Here is a 14,040-nt window from a genome sequence, read left to right as displayed (position 1 = left end):
GCTACAATTTCAACATTAAAGACTTCACACAATGCAACAGGTATTTACAATGACTCGAACATGGTGTTGCTGTGCAATGCTCTACAAACATGCCACAGATAACATTAATCCCTGAAAGCAGGATGACAAATGATACTAATAAATATATTTCACCTTTGATTTGTTGCATAAAAATAAAGTTAGCTTTGTAATGTTGAGCCTAAATACATAGGAAATACACCTGAATTCTGCAGTAAGGTTGAAAGGCTCATATAGTAAAAATGTGTTTGGTCTGAGGTAAATGCAACCATTACAAAGAGGCTTTGCAGGTTTGAATGTGTTGGCCAACCTATTACAGCTTTTCACAAACCATTGTTGATTCATGACGACTCGCCTAATCTCCATGCATCGTGACAGTTAAATTGGTCTTGTACAATAGCATTTTAGACTACAGGCAACAGTCTTTCTGCCAAATACACGCCACCCCCCCCCCCCCCCCCCCCCAGTCTTCGTCTCCTTTGGCAGACTACAGTAAGCAATATTTCAGACGTATAGCTTAATCTTTATCTGTCTACATCTCAAAACAAAAATTATTTCATCTCAAAACACTACCAGGCAAAAAACGACCAGATCCAAAATTGAATATTAAACAAAAATCGGTCTCGGCTTTATAACCCCACTGTTGACTACAGCAACGAGCAGTAACGAGGAAATGGGGATTCGCGTCAGGAGCATTTGTTGTTAAGACCATTCAATTGAATTTTTCGTTTGCATCTGCCAATTTTTTGGCCAACGAGCACTCAGTCTAACGAAACAAGAACGCTACTCTTTAAATACACCACAAAACTGGCCCATTACAGCCTGTAGTAGTCGGCGCACATTTAGTGGGTAGGACATTTAACACCTCCGAGACCTTGTGATCAGGTCTGGGGGAGTGAATGTAGAAGTGTCACGGTCAGATATCCGGCAGCCACGTCCGTCTTCACTTGATTTAGGCTAGCCCTTTCTAAAGAAGTGGGCCTGTGAGTAGCTATACATACCTATATTAAACGCGTTTACATGTATTCATTTAGCCTACGGTTACAATCATGCGTAAAAGGTTGTAGGCCTACAGCTACGACGCACTTTCCTGATCACAAGTGCTTCTTCATTCCAGAGACCACACGAGTTGTAAATGAAAATAAAATCATGACGCAAGTCCTAAACACGCCAATAGTTCACAATAAGCTTAAACCATTAAGTAAAAACGAAAGGAAGCCGACGTTGTTTTCCATTCAACACATGCAACGCAGGGGCTGCTTAGAAAATAAAGGGAAAGATGATCCATCCGAACGCTTTAAAAGACCAAGCGAGTGTAGGGCCTGCAGCCAGACAGCAGTGGTGTAGTGGAGCTACACAAACTGGGACTTGGAGATCAATTACGCACGAAGGGACGCGCACCACGGCCAGCCGCGCTAAATGAAGTGGATCCATCCATTCTCCCATTCGCGTGGTGGGGAGATTTTAAACCTGTGGCGCCTTACTTTGTAATTATTTCCATCGTTGTTGTCCCAAAATTCAGTGTCATTGACACAGTACTTGATCGCAAACTGCAAGGTTCCTCCATTATCGAGAAACGTTGGGGTGATGATTTTGAAGGAGAATTTGTCAGTCAAGCCATCGCTTGAATGAGGAATGTAGGAGGCAAGAATATCCATAAATGTAATCCAGTTATTCACCGTGTACCTCAGAGAAACGCTTTTCTCAAACGCAACATTCAAAACCCTCACAATACCCGAAATGCTGAATTCGTCTGTCTCAACACGTTCTAGCAAAACCTTTACCTCTTTAACCCTCGCAAGAAAATTCGGTAGTGTGCCCGGAACTGTGAATAACATTTCCAAAAAAGTGGACTGGGTAGAACTGGTCGACTTGTCAAAGTTGTTCAGGTGAAGAGCCCTACCTTTTTTGAATTTGTTTATTATACGATCTGGGATCTCCGGCATATCTCTGTCGTCAAAATGTTTAACAGATATGAGCTCCAGACCCAGAGAATCTGCAAATCTCACTTTCTTTTGACTGGATGGACTCCGGCTTCGTGCTATCTCTAATCTGGCTCTCTCTGCAGAACTGGGTAGAGATTTGCACCTCCGGCGCTGAGTGGGACTCTGAGGCGGCTTCAGAAAGGACTCCCTTCCCCTCGGTCTCTCATCCACGACGTGGGTTTGTGACGGTTCACAGTCCCCGTTTACACTCTCCTCTCCTGTCTTTTCCCCGTCTCCATCTTCCATCTTCTGGTTTGTCGATAAGCTTCCGAATAGACCAGCTATGCAGCTATAATTTCTCGGGAGACAGTTGTTCGGAGGTAACATGACTGCGGCCGTGCGAACAGCTTCTGCGTCTATAAAACGGTTCGGTCCGGAAGAAAAAGCTGTGTCGAGATGAAGAGAGGAAGAAGTCGGGTCAGGTGTCCGTGTGACTTCATCATCTGTTTATGGCTGTGGTTGTCTGTGAAATTGCGCATTTATAAACAGACATGCTTTTCTAGCAATTCATTGGGAATGAAATCACCAAATCGTATCAGTAAATAAGATGGAAGTATATAATAATGTGGACAACCCCGATTTCCACATGCGCAACCCTTGTTCTTCAAGGAGACTGGTGCGTACGGTCACGTCGCAAGGATCTTTTAAGAGTATATGAATACGTGTTTTTTTTATTCAATTTAAATTATAATATTAGTATAGATATTACAAACAACCGACACGCATTTGTACAACTGCACTAATAAAGCTGCGATATATTCAATAGTAACGAAGCACTTTAAGGAAGTAGGCATGAAAACACTGACAAAGAAACGTGCAATTAATTACACGGTCGCACACAATAGAAGAGCCAGAGTTAGGACAATGGCATAACTGTAATAAAATGTAGGATAATCATTTTATTACACAAACACATATAAATAGGCTATTTAGCTGCAAAAGCATACGTCTGCAAAGTACGCTTGGGAACCTAATTCCACGCCCCTTTATTCAGACGTCACACCTTTGCGCACGACGCTTTTCTCAGATTGTCATAGCAACGTGCTGTCATAGCAACTTCGGCCGCTCGAGCGCTAGCTAGGTTAGCTAAGCTAAATGTCTAAGCGCTGCCAGTTCTTGCTGAAGTAGTTAATTTTAGTTAACGGCATCTCGCAACAAGACCTGGTATACCAATGAGTATACCAATGAGTTTTAAAAAGTCACTATCGTTACGTTTAACAGTGAGTTAGTGTGATTTCACGACAGACTAGCTAATTATTCTAACTGGGCTAGCTTGTATTAACGATAACGGCACTTCAGAGATTTTCGCCCTCAGATTTCGCAATGAACAGCCCGACGTTATGCGTTCAGCCTGTCGATGTTGACACAAATGTTACTCTGGAGAATCCACAACAAGACGAGCAGTTTTTCAAGACATTTGACAGGGAGTGTGTGAATGTGCTGCTGGACTTTAGTGAGGACCAGTCTTTGGTAGAGGAGGATGTGTATGAGTCGCAGCCCCAAACTGGCTGGGAAGGAGCTGTGAGTAACAGTTACGTTTCCTTCAAACATATCGTTAAAAGTGGAATAAGGTCTGTAGCTAATGGTGCAGTTTTGACTCACATTAACTCAATTTGATGCAAGTGGAAACAGTTTCTTTAAGGTTATACAGATTGTGTATAACATTTTGTAAAAACTCAGGCTTTGTTTTGTGTTGACAGATACAAGGCTGGGGTCTGTCTCCTCCACTTGCTTGCTTGTTTCAAGCCCAGAAAAAAGGGAGTAAAATCACACCAGATGTCATAGATTCCCATTGCATTCTCTGTGCTGACTTAAAGGATCTGAAGCAGACTGAAATCCTTGTTCCTGAATGTTCTCGAACCTCTGCCAAACACTTCTGTGAGCCTGCTGATGAACCTCTGAAAAACACAGTTTCTACTATCGTGGAACGTCTAAAGAGAGCTCCCAGCAGTACTTCATTCTCTTGTTCCTCCGGAGAGGAACAGGAGAGGAACATCAAAGGAGATGAACTCCTTTTCGAAGGCGAACTATGCAGAAATAGCCAAACTCTTCCTCATCACCCTCAGCATAATATGCAGGGGACTTTTATGAAAGAGAGGGGTGAGGAAAAGAGCCCTGTTATTGTATTGCCCCCTGTAAAAGCATCTACCCCTGCAAAACCAAAGAGTCACAGTCTGCTAAAGAGGAGAGAAGCTCCTGATATGTGCCAGGCAGAAGGAGAGACTGACAGAGTTCCTGTGTGTGGCACTTCAGGGCCAGTGGTTTTTGGTGAGAAAGAGGATGTTGCTGGAAAACCTGTCTCTCCATATTCTAACTCTACTCTAGATGCCTGTCAGGGATCTCTGACCTCTAAGCAGAGGCTAGACCAGCATCAGTGTCACATGCTATCTGCTCTGACCACCACATTCTCCAAGAGACAGCAGCCCTTCAGCACTCTGGCAGACCAGGTAGCCAGGGCTACCTCCCTCTTGGGTCGAGACCTCAAACAGGACAGGCTGACCAGGTCACCTCTCAGACACAACTCTGGCCACAGATTACATTATGGTTTCAGATCTAAGAATGTAAGGAGGCCAGAAGCTGAGCTTCCAGTACTTTTAGGCACCAGGGTTCCAATACCAGTGTCTACTCACCGTTTACTTTAAATGTGTTGCTCATCATTCACTGCCTCAATTCATTAAAGTTCTCTGTATGCTGAGATGACTTGGCATGGAGTCGTACTGTAAAATATGAATTAGTGAGGACTTTTGCTAAATCAAATGTAATGATTTTAAATAATGAATAGAGAAAATGTTCTGGTCTGAAAACCTTTTAGATTTGTAAATTGCATTATAAATATTTGATATGCTTATATTAACATTAATTTACTAGAAATATTTTTGATGTACAAATCTTTTCTGTCTCTCCATCAATGGTTTGTTTCTGACCACAGAACACAGCTGCCTAAATTCCTTTGGGTAAGCATGTTTTACCTGGCAGTGACCCTTTGTGTTACAACTCCAGCATCACTGCTGTTTCTGATTCACTGTGTGCAACAGCCACAGTGTGTAATGAGATCTCTGGTGTAATGAGAGTGACCCATTGCCCAGATAGTATCGTTACTAATGGGCATGAGGTCAACAATTGACCAGTAATAAACAGAATGAGGATAATACGCACACCTACAAGATTTGGGTACTTAACAATGTGGCCATTGAGTATAAGTGCAATGTAGGATTTTTTACTAAAGTGGGTGGTAATGGTATGTGAGCCTATGGAATATATAGGTCAGTGTGTTTAGCTTGGGCCATAGCACAATTTAATGAAATTTAGAAAACACATTAAGAGTGAATCATTAAGCTTAACACTAGATAAACTATAATAGTATTAAGGACAATGTCCCAAAGGCAAAAGTGCCTTTCAATTTTTGTAACAGTTTAGAAAATAATGTATCGTAGTACCAACAAAATGCTTATTTTAAGGGAGGCAAAAGCATTATTGCTACTACAATGTTACAGTGTCCACCATGTACTGGTAGATAAACAGTATCATTTTAATGGAACATGCACTACAAAAACCACAGAGTGTGTTGCTTGCTGCTGCAGGGGCCTTTCAGTGTTTGTCAAAACAGTGCAATAGCCATTACTACCCACCATTGCCTTCCCAGTTACCCAGCAACTGAACTGCCTTCTTACAAAGGCTGTTCAGTCATGTAGTCTGAGGTTCCTGTACTTCACACATGCCTCAGTAGCCGTGAGCCGTCAGTAGCAGCAGTTATTATATAAACATGTTCAAAACACCTACTGCCGAAACAGTATTTACAACAGGATTTTCAATAATGAGACTTACCATAACGTACATGGAACAAGTTTATACGGTTTGGAAATCCTTCAGTGAATCAGGATTAAGATACAGAGAACATGCTACTTCAATTCTAATACAAAGGGACCAGACTTGACGTAAACAATGTTCCAGTGTTTCTATTACTGTCTTTTTTTGACTGGTGCAGCCCTATTTCTGGTGCAAGACAAAACGGAATTATTTTTCCTCAAAATGCCACAACTACTCATGGTGATCATGGATGGTGAACTGTACTATATCCTTTTTGTTATGTAAAAGATTAAATTATTTATTAAATGTCTTTATTAAAACCAACTAAGACATTTTAACCAAGTTTTTCATTGATGACGGGTAACAAAAAACCTCTGAATAGCACTTTATTTCGAGCATCTGCTGCAGCACAGCCTAAACAAAACACAAAAACATAGGGCTGAACTGGCATACTTCACCAAACCCTAAAGAACAAGAAGAAATTTAAATACAAGCCAATATGGAAACTCAACTAAAAAGACCCATTTTTGGCACAAACAAGACTGCATGCACACCACGTAGTGTAAGATGAGAACGTTAATCTACAGCACTTAGTTCATTTTTCTAGCATATTTGCTAAATTCAAGAAATTTTATGCATGTATAGTTATATTTATTTAAATGATCTATTGGCAGATCATTTATAAAAAAAAGCAATTGGTTTCAAAGCTGAGAAGCACTCTGCTATATATGAGATATAGTGTCATTTACATTCTGCTGCTTGTGGAAAGTTACATTTATAAATTAGAAGAACATACTGGTCAACTGAGAGTGTCAATACCTACTAAAACAGGCAAGGCTAAAGTAGGTGATAATTATCCGTGCAAAATAGTTAGCAAACGTAAAATAAATACATTTATAGTTAAACACTGTTCATGTCTTCAAGCAAAACAAAAAAACCAAAACATTCTTATATTAAGGCACCAACAAAAATCTAAACATGAATTTAAAATGAACAATGCTTAAAGGTGAACAAATTCACATTTAGTGAAAATGTTACAAGCTTCCAGTGAAATATTAAAGGTTTAATTTTACTGTAAACAATTGTGATTTGCATGTTAATCACTCACAGTACAAAATGCAAATCATAGCATATTAGAGCATTAACTGAGCTCAACTGTTAAAGGAACCATAACATTTAGAACATGCACAAGTATGCATATCTTACGATAACTTGCAGATGGTTTGAGGTGTGGTTCAGTATATGCTGTAACAGTCAGCACAAAATATCCACAAGAACCCTTTAATGAATCATGTTTACTATATTTTACTCACAGTGACAACAGCTAGGTCTATGTCAACAGAAACTGACATAAGTCTGCCACCTACAAAAGGCTAAGCAAAAACCTGTGCCACACAAAAGTAATGATGCTATTTAGTAGCATCATCTTACAACATAAACAATACATTCTTTACTCGAGTTTGAAACAAAGACACTCACATTCTCTCTCTCTCTCCCTCTCCCTCAATGTGCAAATAAAAAGCAAGCAGTTAGTTAATGACACTGAAATTGTAAACTGCAGCTAAACTCTACTTAGGATAGCTCGACAGACGTTAATAGATACATCGCTTATTGTGAAATTACTCAAGATGCCAACTAAGAATAAGCAACTCAATTCCCATAAGTGCCATCTGCCAGTCAGGGACTTCCCTGATGAGTGTTTGATAGAACTCGGTCTGTTGGTCCTCAGCTTCTCTGGATGAGAGTCACCAGAAACAGCTCATTCATAACACGGGTGCTCAGGTGTTTGGTTTCTCAGAGTGCTGAAAGAGGGATAAGAGGTCTTCACTAGTTTGGGTTTCCACCGAGCTGAAATGGGAATCCATGTTCCAAGCAAGATCTGCAGACAGGAAGTCATCAACGACTGTCTGCGTTTCATTACTGGTTAGGAAAAGTTGGCCCAGGCTGGAGGAACTGGAGATGGTCTGGGTCTCCGTGCTGCTAAGCCTGACCTGTCCATCATTGGAACAAGACAAGGGCAGAGAAGGAGGAGGAATAGGGGTTCTGCTCTCCGTCTGGGTCTCTGTATCTGAGGACTCGGTACTCATGCTGAAGCTTGAATGTCTGAGAATGCTGCCGAGTGCCATGTGGCCACTGGTGTCGAGCAGGAAGTTCAGATCCGTTTGAGTTTGCGTGTCAAACATCTCCAACTCTAGTTCTGTGGACTGTACCATCGTCCCGGCATCACTATTGTGGCTGTCGCCCAAGTTGTCAAGAAGTAGAAAGTCAGTTTGGGTCTCGATGTCGAGGAGCTCCTGTGGCGTCTCCGAGCTCAGGTTTCCCAAGGCGCTCTCGTCCGTCTGAGTCTGAATGTGTGTTGCATTGAGGAAATCCTCAAAGTCGAAGTCAATGCCCGTGTGCTGCTCTTGCATCGGAACCAGACCTGACCCACAGCTCGGCGCTCCGCCTGCCATACTGTCAGAAAGGATGTTCTCTAGGTCACTGAGGAGAGTCATGGTCTGAGTCTGATTATCAGCCACTGCATTCTGGGGCAAAATGTCCCTCTGGGCTCCGAAGCACAAAGATGGAGCAGGTTTATCTTCAAAGAGTCCTGACTCTGTGTTCATGGGATAGAGTCCATTTGTACCAAAAGGTCCATCAGTCAGTGAGGTCTGCGTTGACACACTAAGCATGTCTACATCAAAAATGTCTGTGCACATAATAGCTTGGTCCATCTGCGTCCTGCTGACTGGGGCAGCTGCACAGCAGCTGGTCTGCGTTTCCCTTGTTGTATTAAACGAGGCGAAGGGCAGCTGGCTGAGTGTATCCGTCTGCGCCCCCACAGAGGACGTGACTTTGGCCCTAAAGGGAAACGTCTGTGTTTGAACACTCACAGGTAGTTGGATCTGAGCACTTACACTAATATCGGTTTGGGAGCAAGACGACACTGAGGGCTCACCTATGGAGGTGATGGTGACTCCTCCAATAGATCCTCTACTGACATACGAGATATCGGTCTGAATGTTGGTTGAAGTGCTTTTATTTCGGGATCCCAGGTCAACGCCAGGCTCACCCACCAAGCTCTCCAGATTGACTTGGATCCCTGTGCTGATGGCATCCAGGCTTGATCTGGAAGCGGGTGTGGCCTGTTTGAAGCTCAAGGTCTTAGTGTTCAGAGCAGGCACCACTGTCCCAAGTGACTGAGGCAAGAGATGCACAGTGCTTACAGACCCCTGCGCGTCCACAGCTAAGACCACAGACCTTAAGGAGCTGCTCTCTGCTGGTGGGAGGAGTACTGGCAGGTGTGCGAGCTGCATCACAGGGACACTCACCAAAGCGACTTTAGGCTTGGGCAAGAGGAGCTTTTGAATGTTTTTAGAGTGGGCAAGATTCTGTCGGAGGGAATCTGGAGTTTGAGATGCTCCTTCAGTAGGGACTGCTCCTTCTGTGAGATCCTGATCAACGTCTACCATGCCATACAGCTGCTCATTGGACCTAATTTTTGAGGCACTGCTTGATAATTTCTCCATTTTCCTTTTCTTTACTGGTGGAAATCTACAAGTGAAACACAAACAAATGCCTTGTACAAAAACAGACACAAAAGTGAGTCATAGGCTTATGCTACAGTTTCAAAGTAAAGGCCAGTAGAGCAAAAACAGCATCAAAAGGAACAGGCACCTGTGCTCCTGGGGCACCTCATGGCCTGTCCGGTAGATGTGTGACAAGAGCGCCGCTCTGCTGGCGTATGGACAACCACAAGTACAGCTGTACATCCTTCCACAGTCCTCAGTATGCCTCCGCAGATCCCACTCTGTGCTGTAGCCATTGCTACACTTCACACATTTGTGCTTCTTCTCTGCATGCATCTTCATGAAATGCTAACCCATGTAAAGACACCAACAAATGACATTAAGGCTCTGTATTTGCACCTTATGTACTGCATGCAGACTGTTACGTGGCCTAGGGCACGAGAATTGTGGAATAATTTTGATTACCTGCTTAACCAGGGCAAACTGAGAAAAGGGTCTGTTTGGTCCTCTTGGACAGCCCTCTATTGGACAACAATAGAGCTTCTGTGTACCCTTCATATCTTTCCTTACTGTGGGGTTGACAAGGCCATCCTACAAGGACGAGACATGGTCAGGATCAATTTATAACAGAATTACAAAGCTACAAGCACTGGCTGCTGATTTTCAGTTGTAAGTATATTTAGTGGTACATGAAACACCGTGTGTGCCCATGACTCAACACCGCCAACCCATCCAACAACACCTAGGAATTCATTTGGATATGGAGGTCTGCTCTCCAACGATACAGTCTGTTCAAATAATCAAGCTTATGCAATTCTTTCAAAGGCCTTTATTCTGTCTGCTACACAAGAAACCTAGGTGAAAAAAGAAAGATACTCAATATAATGTTCTAAATCAATTTCACCCGAAACATTAAAAATAAATACATTTCCCTTGATATAATCACCAGTTATAATCTGGACTGGAAATTACCCAAAATATTATTACTATTATTACTGTACTAATCAACAATTTAGAGGATTCTTGACAAAAAAAAGTATCATGCATCTTGTGGTGGAAATTTGGGGATTTCCATTTATGTCAGGCTTTCTTAGTATGCATTAAACACATTAGAGATAGGTGTTAGAGATCTTTTTACATATACGTGTGTTAATCATGGCACTGAAGCCATTCTCGTGACTTCAGTAGGACTCAGATGTGTGTGCGTGTGTTCCCTGGCCTCGGCTGAGGGATACTTCCCCCATCCTGAAACTGAACCATGTCAAAGATTAGTGTTCCTTACTAGCAAACTGTAATAGGCCTTAACTGAAGCAGGTGAGCACAAAATTTGCATAAACATTCAAATGCAGCTAAGTAAAAGCTGTTGCCAGAACACATTCATATCTTTCTGCTACCATTACTATTATAAGCGTCAGCTTGTTGCATAAAATCACTGCAATATGATTATATAACAGGCATTCCATATTGAGAGAAATGGCTACTTTGTAACACCATGGTTATTCTATTTAGCTTCACCTTTTATATCAATCTAATGAAACAGCAAAATAATCCCGAGCCTCTGGGTCAACATCCAGGCAATGTGTGCAAGGTGCTGAAACCACCACAGCCACTGTGACAATTATTTGACCCACAGAAAAATGCCACACTGAACTAAAGTCTTCTTTTGTCTGTGAATGCACTTCTGCAGGCAACATAAGAGAGGAGAAACACGAGGGTGTAAATCAGGAAGAGCCGAGAGGAGAAACACGAGGGTGTAAATCAGGAAGAGCTGAGAGGAGAAACACGAGGGTGTAAATCAGGAAGAGCTGAGAGGAGAAACACGAGGGTGTAAATCAGGAAGAGCTGAGAGGAGAAACACGAGGGTGTAAATCAGGAAGAGCTGAGAGGAGAAACACGAGGGTGTAAACCAGGAAGAGCTGAGAGGAGAAACACGAGGGTGTAAACCAGGAAGAGCTGAGAGGAGAAACACGAGGGTGTAAACCAGGAAGAGCTGAGAGGAGAAACACGAGGGTGTAAACCAGGAAGAGCTGAGAGGAGAAACACGAGGGTGTAAACCAGGAAGAGCTGAGAGGAGAAACACGAGGGTGTAAATCAGGAAGAGCTGAGAGGAGAAACACGAGGGTGTAAATCAGGAAGAGCTGAGAGGAGAAACACGAGGGTGTAAATCAGGAAGAGCTGAGAGGAGAAACACGAGGGTGTAAATCAGGAAGAGCTGAGAGGAGAAACACGAGGGTGTAAATCAGGAAGAGCTGAGAGGAGAAACACGAGGGTGTAAATCAGGAAGAGCTGAGAGGAGAAACACGAGGGTGTAAATCAGGAAGAGCTGAGAGGAGAAACACGAGGGTGTAAATCAGGAAGAGCTGAGATCTCTGATGCTGGAAGCTGCACCACGGGCAGCCATTGGGTCTTTCTTCAGTGATAAATAAAACACTAGCACTGCACTTGTGCCTTTCCTCTACTACACTGAGGAGTGGCGTTGTGTTACTCAGGATCATTTTGCCCATCCTGACCCACTGCCAAACTCAAAGGTATCGTGTAACAAGTAACGTTCAGTTACTTTGTTGTCTTTGAAAGCCTGATCTCCTTTAACACTGAGGCAAGGATACAGAAACAAACAAAACTACCCAGGTAATATTACAGTATATACCAGTGTTTGAAGTCTAAAGTGTAGCACTGTAGTTGTAGTGCAAGTCTAAAATCAGGTAAGAGCTCAGTATTTTCTGATAATACCATCATCAACCTGTTGTTTTATGGCCTTCCGTGTTGCATAGTTCCGTCTTCAGAACAGCCAAGACACAGCAGCTGGAATACTAGTGAATTAGTGAATATACTGCACACATCACACCTGTCCCAGAGCAGCTATATTCCATACCAACTACCTCCCGTCTTGACTGTTATAATCGTCTTGTTATAACATCTCACACCTTTGCATCTCCTAGCTCTGGACTTCCTGTCATACAAACCTGACTCACAACCAAGGTTGGCAGCTGCTGCTCCAAAATATTTGAACCTTCTGTCATCTTCATTTGCTCTACTCTGTCTTCCTTTAAAATCCAGTTTACCTTTTCTGCTGCCTTCCCCCAACACCCCCGTCCCCCCAATAACATAATAAATGGAATTGATTAATTACCACTGAACATATTTGTTCTGGCTCAAAGTCAAGTAAACAGGTAAATGTGTAAGCAGGAAGCAGCAGCACTGGATGAACTACTGGCCCAATCACAGCAGTGCTTGGTTACGTTTGCCTTTATCTACGTGAGGTACGCAAAGAAATCAGATTGACTGGATGAAGGTTCATCAAACGCACAAAATCCATCAAACTGACATACCTGCTCGCTAGACTGATTAGCAGAGGTGTCAATTCCAGGTTCAGAAAGTAAAAGTCCACACCAGGATTTTGCTCAGGCTTCATGGATTGTGTTGATTCCACTAATTGTACCTGGATTGCACAAATTAGAAAATCTAGCAAGCTTGAGCAAAATCCTGGTGAGGACTTTTACTTTCTGAACCTGGAATTGACACCTCTGCTGATTAACCATGCTTTTCATTCATCATTTTAACGAACTTTACGCCAGCATGAACCGGTGCTAGAAAGTTTAGATACCTTAAAGTTAAGATTACTTGTCATGGTGCTTGTACATAGCTAGCTACGCATTAAAGATAAAAAACGAAACAAATAAGATAACATTACATAAGTTTGGACAATTAGACTACAAAAATACGAATGACAGTATTAAAACGTCGGTATAAAAGCGAGCTGCCGCTTAGTTGTAAGGTTAAGTATCCAGCTGAGTCAAAGCTGAGACTGCGAGTCAAAACCACTAGCTAACGCTACTTAGCCAGCCTGTGGCAGCCATGGCTACCTTACTCAGCCATAACTATACTTTATCCTTAAAATATGTTAAAATAATGAAAGAAGAGAATAGGTTGTGATTTCTTCCAGTTCGAACACGGCACACACGTTGGCGAGTTTGGTCCCTCGCTAGCGAGTGCGTTAACGGGCGAGCGGACTACCTTCACTCTGTGGGACTTCACAAGGTGCATGTTCAGTGCTGGAGTGTTGGGAAGAATTTTTCCACATCCTTCAACGGTACAGAGGATATTGGTCCGCACTTCTTTGGTAAGCTCGGTTATGGAGGGTTTGATGATGTCTCTAGCCTGAGATGGCGTTTCCTCGTTGTATTTATGAATGCTAACTAGCGAATTACTGTGACCACTTGACTCGTCTGCCGCAGGGTCAGCCATGTTTGTGTGAACTAGCAGCCGTGCGCCTACAGGGGGCGCACAGCTGACGTAGGGAACGTTCACTTCCGGGACTACTTAGCACATTACGTGTATGGACAATTTATGTAACCTCAAACATCTTATTTTAGGGTTTTGTATCTATTTATTTCCCCCTGCTTTCCTATGCATTAGACATAGAGGAAGGTGGATGTCACTGTAAATAAGAAAAAACACAATTTGAAGATTTTGAGTTTGAACTATGTAAGACTGAGAAGAAGAAATGTGCCATATTTGTCAATTGTGATTTTTTTCACCACAATCGAAATTTGTCCTCCGCATTTACCCATCTGTGCAATTAGACCACACACACACACACTAGTGATTATTAGGGGGCTGTGGTGCACACATGCCCAGAGCGGTGGGCAGCCCTAACCCGGCGCCCGGGGAGTAGTTGGGGTTAGGTGCCTTGCTCAAGGGGACCTCAGTCATGGCCTCAG

General features: G+C 42.7%; 3 protein-coding genes across 3 annotated transcripts in view; 1 reads left to right on the top strand and 2 right to left on the bottom strand.

The window, feature by feature from the left end:
- LOC143495601 (protein phosphatase 1 regulatory subunit 3E) overlaps positions 1 to 2,578 on the bottom strand; it is a 4,645-nt gene extending 2,067 nt beyond the window's left edge. Inside the window, exon 1 of the mRNA XM_076992538.1 lies at positions 1 to 2,578. This exon is cut by the window's left edge and continues 2,067 nt beyond it. Coding sequence (XP_076848653.1) covers positions 1,434 to 2,330 — 897 coding nt within the window. The 5' untranslated portion in view covers positions 2,331 to 2,578 and the 3' untranslated portion in view covers positions 1 to 1,433.
- Positions 2,579 to 2,714: 136 nt separating this feature from the next.
- On the top strand, positions 2,715 to 4,698 carry c2h16orf46 (chromosome 2 C16orf46 homolog). The gene is made up of 2 exons (XM_076992537.1): positions 2,715 to 3,524; positions 3,704 to 4,698. Exons 1-2 carry the CDS (start codon positions 3,327 to 3,329, stop codon positions 4,643 to 4,645), a joined length of 1,140 nt encoding a protein of 379 aa, XP_076848652.1. The 5' UTR covers positions 2,715 to 3,326; the 3' UTR covers positions 4,646 to 4,698.
- A 1,484-nt stretch (positions 4,699 to 6,182) lies between these two features.
- On the bottom strand, positions 6,183 to 13,589 carry atmin (ATM interactor). Its single transcript, XM_076992536.1, has 4 exons — positions 13,334 to 13,589; positions 9,785 to 9,910; positions 9,468 to 9,667; positions 6,183 to 9,344 (listed from the first exon to the last, which is right to left on the bottom strand). The coding sequence occupies exons 1-4, from the start codon at positions 13,562 to 13,564 to the stop codon at positions 7,589 to 7,591; spliced, it is 2,313 nt and encodes a 770-aa protein (XP_076848651.1). The 5' UTR covers positions 13,565 to 13,589; the 3' UTR covers positions 6,183 to 7,588.
- Between the last annotated feature and the right edge of the window lie 451 nt (positions 13,590 to 14,040).

Source organism: Brachyhypopomus gauderio, chromosome 2 (genome assembly GCF_052324685.1).
Source record: "Brachyhypopomus gauderio isolate BG-103 chromosome 2, BGAUD_0.2, whole genome shotgun sequence".
In the NCBI taxonomy this organism is placed as follows: Eukaryota; Metazoa; Chordata; class Actinopteri; order Gymnotiformes; family Hypopomidae; genus Brachyhypopomus; species Brachyhypopomus gauderio.
The sequence above is the reverse complement of the archived record's forward strand: the minus strand, read 5'-3'. Positions and strand labels throughout refer to the sequence as shown.